Here is a 13,564-nt window from a genome sequence, read left to right as displayed (position 1 = left end):
AGAGGACAACTTAAGACAGCTTTCTACAACACGTCATATACACTTATGAGACAGCATGGACCAAGACTCAGAGCGTAAGTAGTTACCACAGTAAAAGCAGAGATGGTCATATAAAAAAAGTCTGCATTACACTGATAAAAAGTGAAGTTGCCCAAATAAGTATTTGCTACACTATAGAATATGCCGTTCTTAAATCTTAAAAAAATCACGTTCTTCCTTGTGAGCAGTTATCATGTTATCTCTCTACCAGGTGCTCGGTTTGTGGACGCCCACTGGCCGAAACTTGTCCAGAGAGTACAGATGGTGATGCCGATAGCGGATGATCTGCTGTCCGATGGCAAGCTGCAATATGAGCTGTACAATAAGATCGAAGCAGCAGCTACTAACCAGGAGAAAATGAGAGCGTTTTATAAAGTGTTGCACTCTGGAGGAGACAAGGTTAAATCTGCCTTTTATTCTAGCCTGGAAAAGAATGAGCCATCTCTGTTTAGAGACTTAGGTAAGAGCACACTAATTTTGGCTATTATAGGCTACCACATGTGTCTAGACCTACAGTATATACTGACATATGAACTGTTATAATATGTACTTTTACAGGCATTGCATAAATTGCAGAAGCTCTTGTAGAAACCTTAAATATTTTGTCTTAATTTTCCATCTTGTTAACTTATTTGTCAGGACCACTATTATGGGGTTAAATTGATGCCAAAAACCATTGCAAATGGACAGACTAAAAGTCGCAAATAGATATTACAACTTGTAAGCACAAAACACAATCTACAAATAGATACAAAGTCCTCAAACAAACTCTTTGTGATCCACAAATATAAAGCATGATCTACAAAAAGATAAAAAATCCACAAATAACACATCCTGATTCACAAATAGAAATAAGTGACTTGTACTTGAAAACCAGAATTTCAATGAATGTAAAGTGAATTGTTTGCAGGTGAAGATCATGTTCTGTTTGTAGATTGTGTCACATTTGTTTTCAGAATTCTGACACTATTGTTTCGCTGTTGTGACAAAATAATGCCATAATCATTGAAAATGAGACTATGAGGCAAAAATGCATATTACAATTTGTAAACACAAAACAAGATCTACAAATAAATTTAAAATCTGCAAACAAACTCCTTATAATCTGCCAATGTAAAACACAAACTGTAAATAGATTCCAAAACAAACTCCACATGACCCACAAATGTAAAACAAGATCTACAAATAGATTAAAAAAATCCACAAACAGACTTGTAATAGAGAGTCTGTTTGAGGTTTGTTTGAGGACACAAAGAGTTTGTTTGATGACTTTGTATCTATTTGTAGATCTTGTTTTACATTTGCGGATCATGAGGAGTTTGTTTGTGGATTTTTAATCTATTTGTAGATTGTGTTTTGTGTTTACAAGTTGTAATATCTATTTGTGACTTTTAGTCTGTCCATTTTCAATGGTTTTGGCATCAATTTAACCCCATACACTATCATCAAATACGATTGACAATTAGCGTATATTTTGGATTGGCAGTATGGTTCTGTTCTGGGCAGCCTAGCAAGGATAAGAGCAGGGAGAGCAGCAATAACCCACTTTAGGGTAAACAGAACAGAACCAGCATGAATGTATTGCAGATATCATTAATGTCAATATTTTAATGTACAACATGATTTAAGAATTTAGTCTGATTCAAAGGGGAATTAGAAGGCCAAATACTGACTGACGAGAGGAGGAGCTGGGGATGGAGGAGGGTAATTAGTTCCTGATAAACGCAATAGCTGCTGATAATACTGGAGGAGCTGATATATGAATACAGTGATAGGCGTCGTATTCCTAAAGGTAGATCAGATCAGCTGAGAGTCTTTGCTTTTCAAACCGGAAGTAGAAAATTGCTCTACAAAATGCAAAAATAACTAGCCTAATTTCCACTAATGGATAGACGTGTACAGACTGCACATCATTGAAAACACTAAAAGTACTCTTACTTTTAGTGTTTTCAATGATGTGCAGTCTGTATATATATTTTTTCCCTTCTAATAAATGTGAATCACCAATACTGTTAGCTTAGGGCAGCTGTGGCACAAACCTTACATTGGGTGGTGGTCTAATACATTTCTTCATCAATAGACAGACAGACAGACAGACAGACAGACAGATAGATAGATAGATAGATAGATAGATAGATAGATAGATAGATAGATAGATAGATAGATAGATAGATAGATAGATAGATAGATAGATAGATAGATTGATTGATTGATTGATTGATGTAAAATGTTTGAAAATATATGTGAAATGCCTTAATCAATATATCAATTAATAAATAAATTAAAGCTACACTGTGTAACTTTTTTAGTTGATTCTTAGCAAAAAACACTTAGTTCTTTCAAAAATATATGTGCTCATTAATGTATATTTACTTCTTTCAAGTAATAAAGTATTCTCGTAAGTTTATAATCTGTCATTGAAAATACATACGGGTAAGGGGTTCAAATGCCGGTCGCCATGTTGCCCCTCCATCTTGAAACTACATTGGCCAAAGAGGGACATACAAGCTTTGCCTTTCGCGTTTCTACACGCAGTGGCACAGTGACGAATGTGAGAGGGAGATTACTCGCGACTGCCGGCAGATTTGAAATAATACGGCCACCGTAGGAGTTAAAACGCCTTTGGAATGGAAGGTGCTAGAAAGTAATATTCAGTTGGTAGTCATATACAATTTCACCACTAGATGGGAGTAAATAACCCACAGTGTAGCTTTAATGTATCAAGTGTGTCTAATGTTCTACAGGCTCCACAGGACATCACACACACTCTGAAAAAACACATTCCACAGGTGACTGATGAATTTTATAATAATATGTTTTAAATATTGCACTCCATCGACCTCGTAATTTAGTTGGTATTTCTCTGCTCTGGAATTTCTTACTGTATTAGAATCAGAAAAAAAACTAACTCTTTGAACATTGACCTTTTCTACAGAAATCAGCCCAGTTCACAAATATATGAAGCGGATCTTCAGCGAGTATAAGTGTGTGACTGAGTATAACTCACGGCCTGGTGAACAAGTGCTGCTGTCTGAGCGCTTCACAGAACCTCTGATCCTTCGGAAACATAGAGATCGAAAAGAGCGAGAAGAAGAGATCTGCTCCAGTGGAGAGAGCTTCCAGCAGGTCCTCAGCTCCAGGAGCAGTGGAGACTCTGTCCATCTCAGCTCTCTGTTCGACCCAGATGTCAAAGGGATCAGTCCTAGATCTGTGATACTGCAGGGAAATTCTGGAAACGGGAAATCTTTCACTGTGCAGAAGATCATGATGGACTGGGCATCTGGTGACCTCTACAAAGGGCGGTTTGATATTGTGTTCCACTTAAAGTGTAAAGAAATAAATCGCATTCTTGGCGAGAAGAGTTTGGTGGAGATCTTGAGCTGCAGTTGTAGTTTATCATCACATGAGATCTCACAGATTTCACAGCAGTCGCCAGAGAAGGTGCTTGTGGTCATTGATGGATTTGATGAGCTGAAACTCACACAGGACATTATTGACACGTCAGCACACACTGATCTGCCTCCGAAAGCCCCACCTGTGGACACTCTTTGTGCCCTGCTGAGGGGTCGAATCCTGCCAGAGTCTTTCCTGCTGGTCTCCTCCAGATCTACAGCTACGGACACACTCAGTAAACTGCTCAAAAGACCTCAGAGTTTCTCTGAGATTGTGGGATTTTCAGAAAAGGGGGTGGAGGAGTACTTCCAGAAGTTTTTTCAAAATGAGAAACTTTACAGGGAGGCTTATACATATGTGAAGGCAAATGAAACCCTCATCACTGCCTGCTCAATCCCTGTTGTCTGCTGGATCATCTGCACAACTATCCAGGAGAGATTCAAATCTGGTGCAGGAGCGACAAGTGGACAGGAAACCACCACCTCCATCTACGTGGACTTTGTGTGCACTCTTCTGGAGCATCACTGCCAGGGTTTGAGTCAGTCCGTCCCGACCCTGCTGAGGAGTCTGGGTCAGCTGGCAGAGAGAGGGATGCAGGAACAGCAAGTCCTGCTGGATGAGAAAAGTGTGAATGAAACCATTTCAGACCCTGCTGGAAATCCATTCTTGTGCAAGTTCCTGTTTAAGAGAAGAATCTACCAGGAGACGATGTTCAGTTTCATGCATCTCAGCTTTCAGGAGTTCTTCACTGCTCTGTACTATGTCCTTCTGGATGAAGAAGAGTCCCAGAGGAAACTTACATGGTCACTTTTAATGGATAGTTTCTCAAAACATAGTTTTGCAGCTGTGGTGCAATTTGCATTTGGTTTGTTGAATAAGGATGTGAGACTCACACTTGAAAAACATGGTCTGTTCATTCATCCAAAAACACAGGCTCATCTGAAAGAATGGATTTTGGAAAAGGTTAAAGGTTGTTCCTTGTCTTCGAAAACAGTATTGTTTGTTCGTCACTGTCTCTATGAACTTCATGAAGAAGACTTTGTGAAAGAAGTAATGGAATCCTGGAAAAGGATTGATCTAAATGGTGAATTCCTCAGAAGTACATACGTCGGTGCCCTGCTGTACTGCTCTCAGTTCTGTCAGAGCTTTGAAGAAATTTCTCGTTTGTATTTGCAATCGGGATATTTGTCTACGATTTTGTCTGTACTTCACAAGTTTAAAAAAGCAAGGTAAATGCGTTGGTCTAAAACAGATATTTGGTGGATGTAATTAATATCTAATCTCTAATTTGCTGTTGCAAGGTAAACTTAATTAGTCTGTACAGTGATGTTCTGGATTTTATTTTGAAGATTGGCTATAATAGATCCATCAGACTCTGATCTCGGTGAACTGGTCAGCGCTCTCGTGAGAGGGCGGACCCTGAGCTCACAGAGGTAATGTTTTAAAATATATTTTATACATTTGATGTGTTTTATGCAAACATGCTATCATCCTTTAATGTGCTTTTGATTAACTTTTAGTTTATGTATATTTTTTCTGTGCTTTGGTTTGCAGTGTTCGTATAGAAACCTGCCAAATGAAGAGTTGTGAATATCCAGTCAACTCACTTGATCTGTCAATCAATGAAGAGCTGTCCAGGTGAAGAACAATTTATTTATTTCTTTTCATAAAATATAGGTTTTTTTCTCATAATAACCAGAAATAATTCTATGATTAATATGTTTTGTATAACAAATGATATCATCATCTTGTTCTCTCGTTTATCTGGCATACTTGGTCTCCACAATCTAATAGATTATAATTCTAATAGTAATAATGCAACTAAATTGGTCACCCAAAACATTTGAAAAAAAATAAGGTACACACTTTTATCTTTTTTCACTATTGCTAATGATGCAAATATTGGCTGGTGCCCAAAAAAACACCAATTAATCATAATTTTAAAAATATATCACAAAAAGATATTCTAAGCAAGAAATTATTGACTTGTAGACAAAACAACTTTAATCTTTTTTTTTATTCTTTTTTTTAATAGTATCTTCATAGAGTTCTGGGTTCACTATACGGATTTGGAATCATTCAGTCTCACCTTTCCACACTCATCAATCAACATCGACTGGACCAGACTTTTTGAGATAATTTACCAAAGGGATTCAGAAGCATTACAGTCATTTCTCTATTCCTTCTCTAACCTGAAAAAGATGGTAATGAGTGTGAGGTGTCTAACTGAGAGGTTGTCTGTTTGGACCCTCCAGCTGACCCAGAACTGCCCCAGTCTAACCGAACTCACGTGAGAAACATCTGGAATCTCCTCTGTCCTGTTTCTATGTGAATTTGTCTGTTGATAAGAACTGAGTATTTAATATTCAAAGGGAAATTCTGTCATCATTTACTCGCCCTCATGTTGTTCCAAACCTGTTTTCCTCTCGTAGATATAAACACTAGATGTCGCCTTGTATACGGCAGTTCATTGGAACGAATGTGTCAATAGGGCCGCCATCTTGGAACAGGGGAGCCCCTCCTCTTTAATGCATCAACGTCAATGTAGGCAAAGGTCTAACGGAAATAAAATCACCATAAATCATCATGAATGCGATTTTCTAGTTTTTATGGTTCGTTCCAACGGTCAGACATGTATTTATCATTGAGTCCAGAGGAAATTTAAGGTTTTGATATTAAGATAATTACTTATTTTTCAAAATATAATGCATATTGCTAGTAGGCCTAAGTTTATTAGTCACATTCTTCCACTTGAGTAAACTTAGAATAAACTATTGCTATATAATACATATATAAATGAGCAAAACTTGGCCACTAAATATTTAATATTCAATTATTTTAATGATCACAATTAAATTTTTAATTGTATTAAATTGAACAAGCGCAACATTCAGCATTCAATCAAATATTCTAAAAGATGTTTTATTAAGAATAATGTTATTTCAACATAATATCTCGTTATTTCGACATAATATGTGTGCGTGCAACAAGCAAGAAGAGCATTTGTAAATCCGGTGACGCGTGCATTGATTTTTGTTAATAAATTTCTGACAGTGTCGACTCGGCTGCAGAGATGAAGTTGACGATCGCCATCTCCGTGCATGGTGAACGCGCCTATAGAGAGAAATGCACATAATGGATTACATAATCAGAGAGTAGCCTAGCTTTTTTCTTTCGTTTTAAATTATTTCGTTTAAAGACTATTTAAGCTTTGTGTATTTTATGTATTTCTCATGTCTGTGTGAGGCATAGGCTAAGTTTCGTTAAGTTATAATGAGATGCGCTCCAGTTCACGTGCAATAAGTAAGTGACCGCGCGGACGCCTCCATGATTATATTAACAGGCAATTTGTTGATGAATAAAATTTATTAAAATTAAGATACAATTTATACAAAACGAAATTCACTTTAAAGAAAGACTTTAAACAGTTGACATTTTCACAAATTTCAGTGTCCTTCCACACCTCCATCCCCAGTTTGCAAGGAAAAGAAACAAGCCCTTGAGCCCTGTCCTTGTGCAAAACGCACATATACATACGATTTGCGGAATTCTATGTATAATAATCATGGATGTACTGTTTGAAGATTGACAGGGAGAGGACCAGCATACTATTAGGACTGTACTTACAGCTTATACACTTTTTTTTTTTTTTTTTTTTTCATTAAAAGGTTTGAGTACAATCGGTAAAAAAAATCAAAAGTTAGGAACAACACAGCACATCACAGCCAAAAGTGGGTATTGAGGATCAACTCCTGCATATTGTACATTTTAAACACAAGGGTTATTTCAAATAATATCTAAAGAGTACAGCACATTCACAGTTAATTAGCTGTGCGAGAATCACAGTTCATTTCTTCCTCCAAGCAGAGAAATGTACACTTAACTTATAAAAAAACAACTTTACTACTACCATCCACAGAGTAAATGTAATCCCATGCTGTCTGGTTTAGATTTTGTTCGTGTGAACATCCATACGCAGCACAAAAGTCCGGTATCATCCATGAATTCGAAGTACAGGCGGAGATAGCAGTGTTACCTAGCTACTTCCTATGGCAAGACCCCTGTTCCAAGATGGCGGCGCTTTTGACGCATGTTTAGAACCCCAAGGCGACATCTAGTGTTTATATCTATGTTTTCCTCTGAGGAACACAACAGAAGTTATTTTAAAGAATGCTTTTTTAAAACACAGTTTTAGAACCCATGGACTTAAATTGTTTGGACAAGTAATGCAATGAACCAAAACTGTTTTATTACCAGCATTATTCAAAATATCTTCTTCTGTGTTCTGCAGAAGAAAGAAAGACACACAGGTTATGAATGACATGGCAGAGTTTAATTTTTTCAGTGAACTAAAACATTAAAAGGCTATGAATTAATGACACTGATCACACAGTAACTCACCTTTGAGGAATTGTCTTAGAAACCTTAGAAACACAAAATGGTTTAGTAAACAAGATCTGTTGTATTTTTTATTATTATAATACTCATTTATTATTATTATTATTTTATTCATTTATTTTATTAATTTTGTTTATTTATTTATTTATTTTGGCAGTTTAGCTCTTGCTATGTCAGATAACCTTACCTTTAAAACCGCTCATCTGTAGTTCATGGCCTTCATCCATTTAAACTGTTATGGAATTGTTTAAATGAATAGTAATAAGCAGATGTGAAGAATGGCATTATCAATCTTAATCATTTTATCTGTATAATGTGTTTCCAAATCTAGTGTAAATGCTGGCGACTTAGAGGAGGATGGAATCAAGATCTTGAAGAGCTCAAAAACAAGACCAAGTTGTATGATGACATTTAACGGGTTTGTATTGGTTTATCATTATATAGATTTTCTATGCAATTTCATGGAGAGTTCAGCTTACAAGCTTTAAAAGGAGACAAAAACACCATAAAAGAACGACTTTTGAGGCATATTCCATGTTTTCTGAAGTCACATAATACCTTTTTGTAAGGAACAAATCAAAAGTTTGAGAACTGTTATTCATAAATTAAGTTTCTTTACATCCACCCTAGATCTCGTAGTTCATTAACAATTCAATAACAACTTAAATGTTGGTCTGTTTCTCACACAAATTATTGTTATAACAATAATTAAAATCAAACATCAGGTTTATTAAAAGACTCTGTACTGATGCTGTGCTTTCTGATTATGAAGGTCCATTTACATTGAACCGTCTCAAAAATGCCAGGCAGGCACAAACAAAAGGCAGCATTCAGAAGGTTGCATCCGGGATGTGAAGATTCTTCTGAATGACCAGGGCTTTTCCATGGAGACTTTGCAAGAGTAAGTTAAGACTGAGATTAATATGACACGAGCCAGTAACACAAAAGTTTTTTTATGATTTATACAATTTCATTTGAACATTGCATAGCCTACTAAATGTTGATCCTATCCTACAGGTCCTTTTTTTCTGAACTAGAGTGGAGAAAACTTTGGGAGTTTTCTAGTACAGAGGAACATTTGGGAGAAACTAGTACAGCTTTACCACTACTGTAGGAGAAAACGTCTCGGGTTATGACTATAACCCTTGTTCCCTGAGAAAGGGAACGAGACACTGCGTCGTTGAAAACGACTCTTTGGGGACGCTCCCTTAGCGTGCGCCTCTGAAGTATGAATGAAACTAATCCAATCCTGATTGGTGTTGCGTCATGACGTAACATGTGACGGCATTACCGGATGCATAAAAGTGACGCTGGCACACACACACATTAGCCTCGCAATGAAGCAAGCCGCTCCCAGGCATTGAGGGGCGTGGCAGGACGACGCAGTGTCTCATTCCCTTCTCAGGGAACAAGGGTTATAGTCATAACCCGAGACGTTCCCTTTCGAGGGAACTCGCACTGCGTCGTTGAAAACGACTCTTTGGGGAACAAATGCCCACTAGGCCACGCACCGAGAAAAGGCCTGCCCTAGAGTGAAACTGAACTCAGGCACCCAGCTAGGACGAGAGCACATGTGCGCCAGGTGTACAACGGAGGTGCAGACTATAAAACCTGATAAAAGTGTGTGGGGTAGCCCAACCGGCTGCCTCACAGATCTCCTGGAGGGGCACTCCCGAGAGAAGGGCTCTAGAGGACACCATGCCTCTAGTAGAATGAGCCCGTGTTAAGAGAAATATATCTAGCCGTGTTAAATTGCACTTAAGGCACATAGCTGGGTCTCAGATGCAGGATGGCCTTAACTCCGCCGAGGCAAACCCCAAGCAAGCTGGCGTTAATGCCAGGGCTTGGAGATCTCCCAGTCTCTATATAAGAAGTAGCTAAGAGAAAGGCTATCTAGAACGTGAGGTCCTAGGCAAAGCCGACTGAAGGGACTCAAAGGGAGCCAGGGATAGTCCTTCGAGAACCACCGCCAGGTACCAGGAAGGAACCCTGGACCTGACTGTCAGTCTCATCCTCTATGTACCATGGAGAAATAGTATGACCAGTTGGTGCCTCCCCAAAGGCCCAACACTCAGTGGTGCATGGAACGCCGCAATGGCAGCCACGTACACCTTACGTGTGAACGGGGAGAAATTCGTAGAGAAACGATCTTGAAGAAACTCTACACCAAGTGGAAAAACATTCCACTTGAGGCCATATAATCTCTTAGTAGACGGAGCCCTAGAGATAAGTACGGTTTCGACCACCCCAGATGATGGACAGCATCTAGGTACTGAGCCCCCTCAAAGGCCAGACCCACAATTTCCACAGCTCTGGGCGAGGATGGAATATAGTGCCCTCCGCCTGAGACAACAGATCCCTCCTCAGAGGAATCTGCCATGGCGGAGCTATCAGGAGTGAAATTAAGTCCGAAAACCATACTCGGGCCGGCCAAAACGGGGCTACCAGAAGAAGACTGATGCCCTCCTGACGGACCCTCTGCAGGACTCCCGGGAGCAGAGCAATCGGGGGGAAAAGCGTACAGGCGAAGCCTCTGCCAGGCCTGTACCATGGCATCCAACCCCAGCGGGGCTGGATGAGTGAGGGAGAACCAAAGTGGACAGTGGGACGTCCCTCGAGACGCAAAAGATCCACTTCCATTGGTCCAAACCTCTGCCATATCAGCTCCACCATCTCTGTATGGAGTCTCCATTCCCCGGGCCTCAGCCCTGCCTCGACAGGATGTCTACTCCCTGATTCTGAACCCCCGGGACATATATTGCTCTTATAGATATTTTCCCTTGGGACCATAAAATAATCTGATGCGCCAATCTGGATAGAGTGCGCGATCTGAGTCCCCCTTGTCGGTTCAGATAACCTTTGATGTCTGGGAGGAAGCTCCTCAGAGCCCTGAACACAGCCAACATTTCTAGGCAATTTATATGCCAAGAATGATGATGGTCCTGCCACAGACCCCTGGCAAAGCGGCCGATAACCGCGCCCCAGCCAGTGAGGGAAGCGTCTGTTGAAATGGTTTTCCGGCGACATGACGTCCCTAATACTGGCCCTTGGGATAAGAACCAAGATTTCTTCCATATTTATAAGGAACGAAGGGTAATCTGCGCGTAACCTTTATTATACGGAACGGATTCCCCTTGGGGGAAAAACCCCTTGGCTTTGAGCCACCACTGAAGGGGTCTCATGTGAAGAACGCCCAAAGGAATTATGTTGGATGCCACTGCCATGAGGCCCAGCAGTCTTTGAAATTGCTTTACAGTGATGGCCTGGCCTAGCTTTATCCCTGACACCATGGTCAGGATGGATTTCGATACATGTGGGAGACATACGTGCCTGCATCGTAACCGAATTCCATACCACGCCCAGAAAAGTAGTTTTCTGAGCTGGTTCTAACACACTTTTCCTAATGTTGAGTCTCAACCCCAATTTCTGAATGTGGCCAAGAACGACATCTCGATGCCGAATTGCAATTTCTCGAGACTGGGCCAATATGAGCCAGTCATCGATATAATTCAGAATATAGCTATCTTCGTCTCATTTTCGATATCCTGAAGCGGAGGACCGGCAGGGAAAAATCTAAAACGATTTTCGGCGTTCGCTGCTCATCATTTTAATTCCTCAGAATTAAATACAGCCAAAAACACTCGATAAGTGAAATACGGTCTGGATGGTAGGTTGAATTAAAATATCTAACTTCTTAAAGTCAGATAATATATTCCATCATTTCAATTCCATCATTTTAATTCATAAAATTGAATGCAGCCATAATCACCAGACAATACTGTTTTAATTTATATGGTCTCGTAATCTACCCGCTGCCTCGGCAAACGCGAGATTCGAGCCGTTTCAATATATTTGGCTTTCATCCCTCGAGAAGAAAGTCATCAGGTGCGAGGTTGAAACATCCGACAGCGCACGGATTGCACGCGTGCCGATATATTTCTCAATGAACACTGCCAGCACCTTTCTCAGGAGCTGATTGTGAATGCCTCGCACCCAAACAGTATTATTTCACAGATCGCGCTTGTCCCTTTTATTGCAAACTTGTAATCTAAGCGCTGCCTCGGCAAACGTGAGATTCGAGTAGTTCACAATATCATCTCTTCGAAAACAAAGTCAACGGGCGTGAGGCTGAAACACCCGAAATGCACGGCTGTGTGCGTCGAGATATTTCTTAATAACCACAGCCAGCACCCTCAGGAGCTGACTGTGCATGCCTTGCACCCACACAGACTCTTTATTGCAGAGTAGCCATCATCTACACGCTGCCTTGACAAAAGCGAGATCCGAGCTACTATAGATTCTGTATTGCAATGTAATGGGAAAACTTTTTATTTTTGGGTTACAACAACACCGGCGAGTGTGACTCATGTTCCTCGTTCCCGATGCTGAGCACATCCACTTCCTCAGAAGCGGGCACTCGTCACGGGCAGAAGAAGCCACATCCCGGGCTTCTGCGTCGTGAGCGAGCGTTATAGAATCTGCGGATGATGAACAAGAAAGTGCCTCGGCAGTCTCGTTCTCATCCGCGAGATCCTTCTGCGATCCCCACGATCTAAGCCACCGCGCCGCCTCAACGGACGTGGGACCCGAACCGCGGGGATCGCGGGGAGCCAAGCACTCTATAGTACTTTCACAGTGTTCACAGGCAGCCCCCTCAAGAACTGCCTGTGCGTGCTGCGCTCCTAACAGTGTACACACAACTGATGCGTGTCCCCACCCGTGAGAAATATAGGGCAGGGGTGCACACATAGTGTATCTTTCACTCGCCATAATAAAGAGGATTTCACTGACAAACAACATCAAATAAGACAGACAGTTTCACAGAGAGCACTTGCTGAAGAGCAAAAGCTAATGTGTGTGTGTGCTAGCGTCACTTTTATGCATCCGGTTATGCCATCACATGTTACGTCATGACGCAACACCAATCAAGATTGGATTAGTTTCATTCATACTTCAGAGGCGCACGCTAAGGGAGCGTCCCCAAAGAGTCGTTTTCAACGACGCAGTGTGCGAGTTCCCTCGAAAGGGAACTGCATCTTTACCTGGAGCTGTGGAAGTGAATAAAGACATCAAACAACTCTGAAGTCATTTACATGCATTGTAATCATAATAGCTGTGTGTCAATTTGTTTGTACAGTGTTTTTCTAAGCAGCTTTACAGAGTTTTACGATAATTCCCGAAATCGATTCAGAAGCATTACTGTCATTTCTCTATTCCTTCTCTAACCTGAAAAAGATGGAAATAAGTGTGAGGTCGCTAACTAAGATGTGGTCTGTTTGGATCCTCAAGATGACCCAGAACTGCCCCAGTCTAACCAAACTCACGTGAGAAACATCTGGAATCTCCTCTGTCCTGTTTCTATGGGAATTTGTCTGTTGATAAGAACTGAGTATCTAATATTCAAAGGGATAGTCCATCCAAAAAGAAAAATTATGTTTTACAATATTGATGCTTTGTCTAAATGTAATACTTTAGAGTGCATGGTTTGTGTGAACAAATAAAACTATATATACTATCAAGCATTTGAGATTTGCTTCATATAGATTATGTGACAGTTACTGTATTAAATTACTGTATATACTGTATATAGTTGTTGGGTTCATTTATGCTGTGATTCTAAATCTGTAAGGTTTTGTACAATTTATAACATTTTGGTGTATTAATACTAATAATCCTATTTACTAATTGATGATGTTTATTACTGAGGATTTTTTAATGTTTTAAAAAAAGGCTC

At 40.1% G+C, this 13,564-nt stretch overlaps 1 protein-coding gene across 3 annotated transcripts in view; it reads left to right on the top strand.

Moving 5' to 3' along the window:
- The window catches only part of LOC308692102 (NACHT, LRR and PYD domains-containing protein 1 homolog), a 28,035-nt gene extending 14,690 nt beyond the window's left edge, over positions 1-13,345 (top strand). For all 3 annotated transcript variants that reach the window (XM_081367843.1, XM_081367844.1, XM_081367845.1), the window contains 9 exons: positions 3-74; positions 251-499; positions 2,975-4,661; positions 4,782-4,865; positions 4,987-5,070; positions 5,468-5,722; positions 8,162-8,248; positions 8,603-8,731; positions 8,848-13,345. In XM_081367843.1, the coding sequence (XP_081223969.1) occupies positions 56-74; positions 251-499; positions 2,975-4,661; positions 4,782-4,865; positions 4,987-5,070; positions 5,468-5,722; positions 8,162-8,248; positions 8,603-8,731; positions 8,848-8,944 (2,691 nt within the window). In that variant the 5' untranslated portion in view covers positions 3-55 and the 3' untranslated portion in view covers positions 8,945-13,345. The remainder of the gene's footprint in view (positions 1-2; positions 75-250; positions 500-2,974; positions 4,662-4,781; positions 4,866-4,986; positions 5,071-5,467; positions 5,723-8,161; positions 8,249-8,602; positions 8,732-8,847) is intronic.
- The last annotated feature ends 219 nt before the right edge of the window (positions 13,346-13,564 follow it).

This window comes from Scardinius erythrophthalmus, assembly GCF_964197995.2.
Source record: "Scardinius erythrophthalmus genome assembly, chromosome: 6".
Classification (NCBI taxonomy): Eukaryota; Metazoa; Chordata; class Actinopteri; order Cypriniformes; family Leuciscidae; genus Scardinius; species Scardinius erythrophthalmus.
Note: the sequence above shows the minus strand (reverse complement) of the source record. Positions and strands in the feature narration are given on the sequence as shown.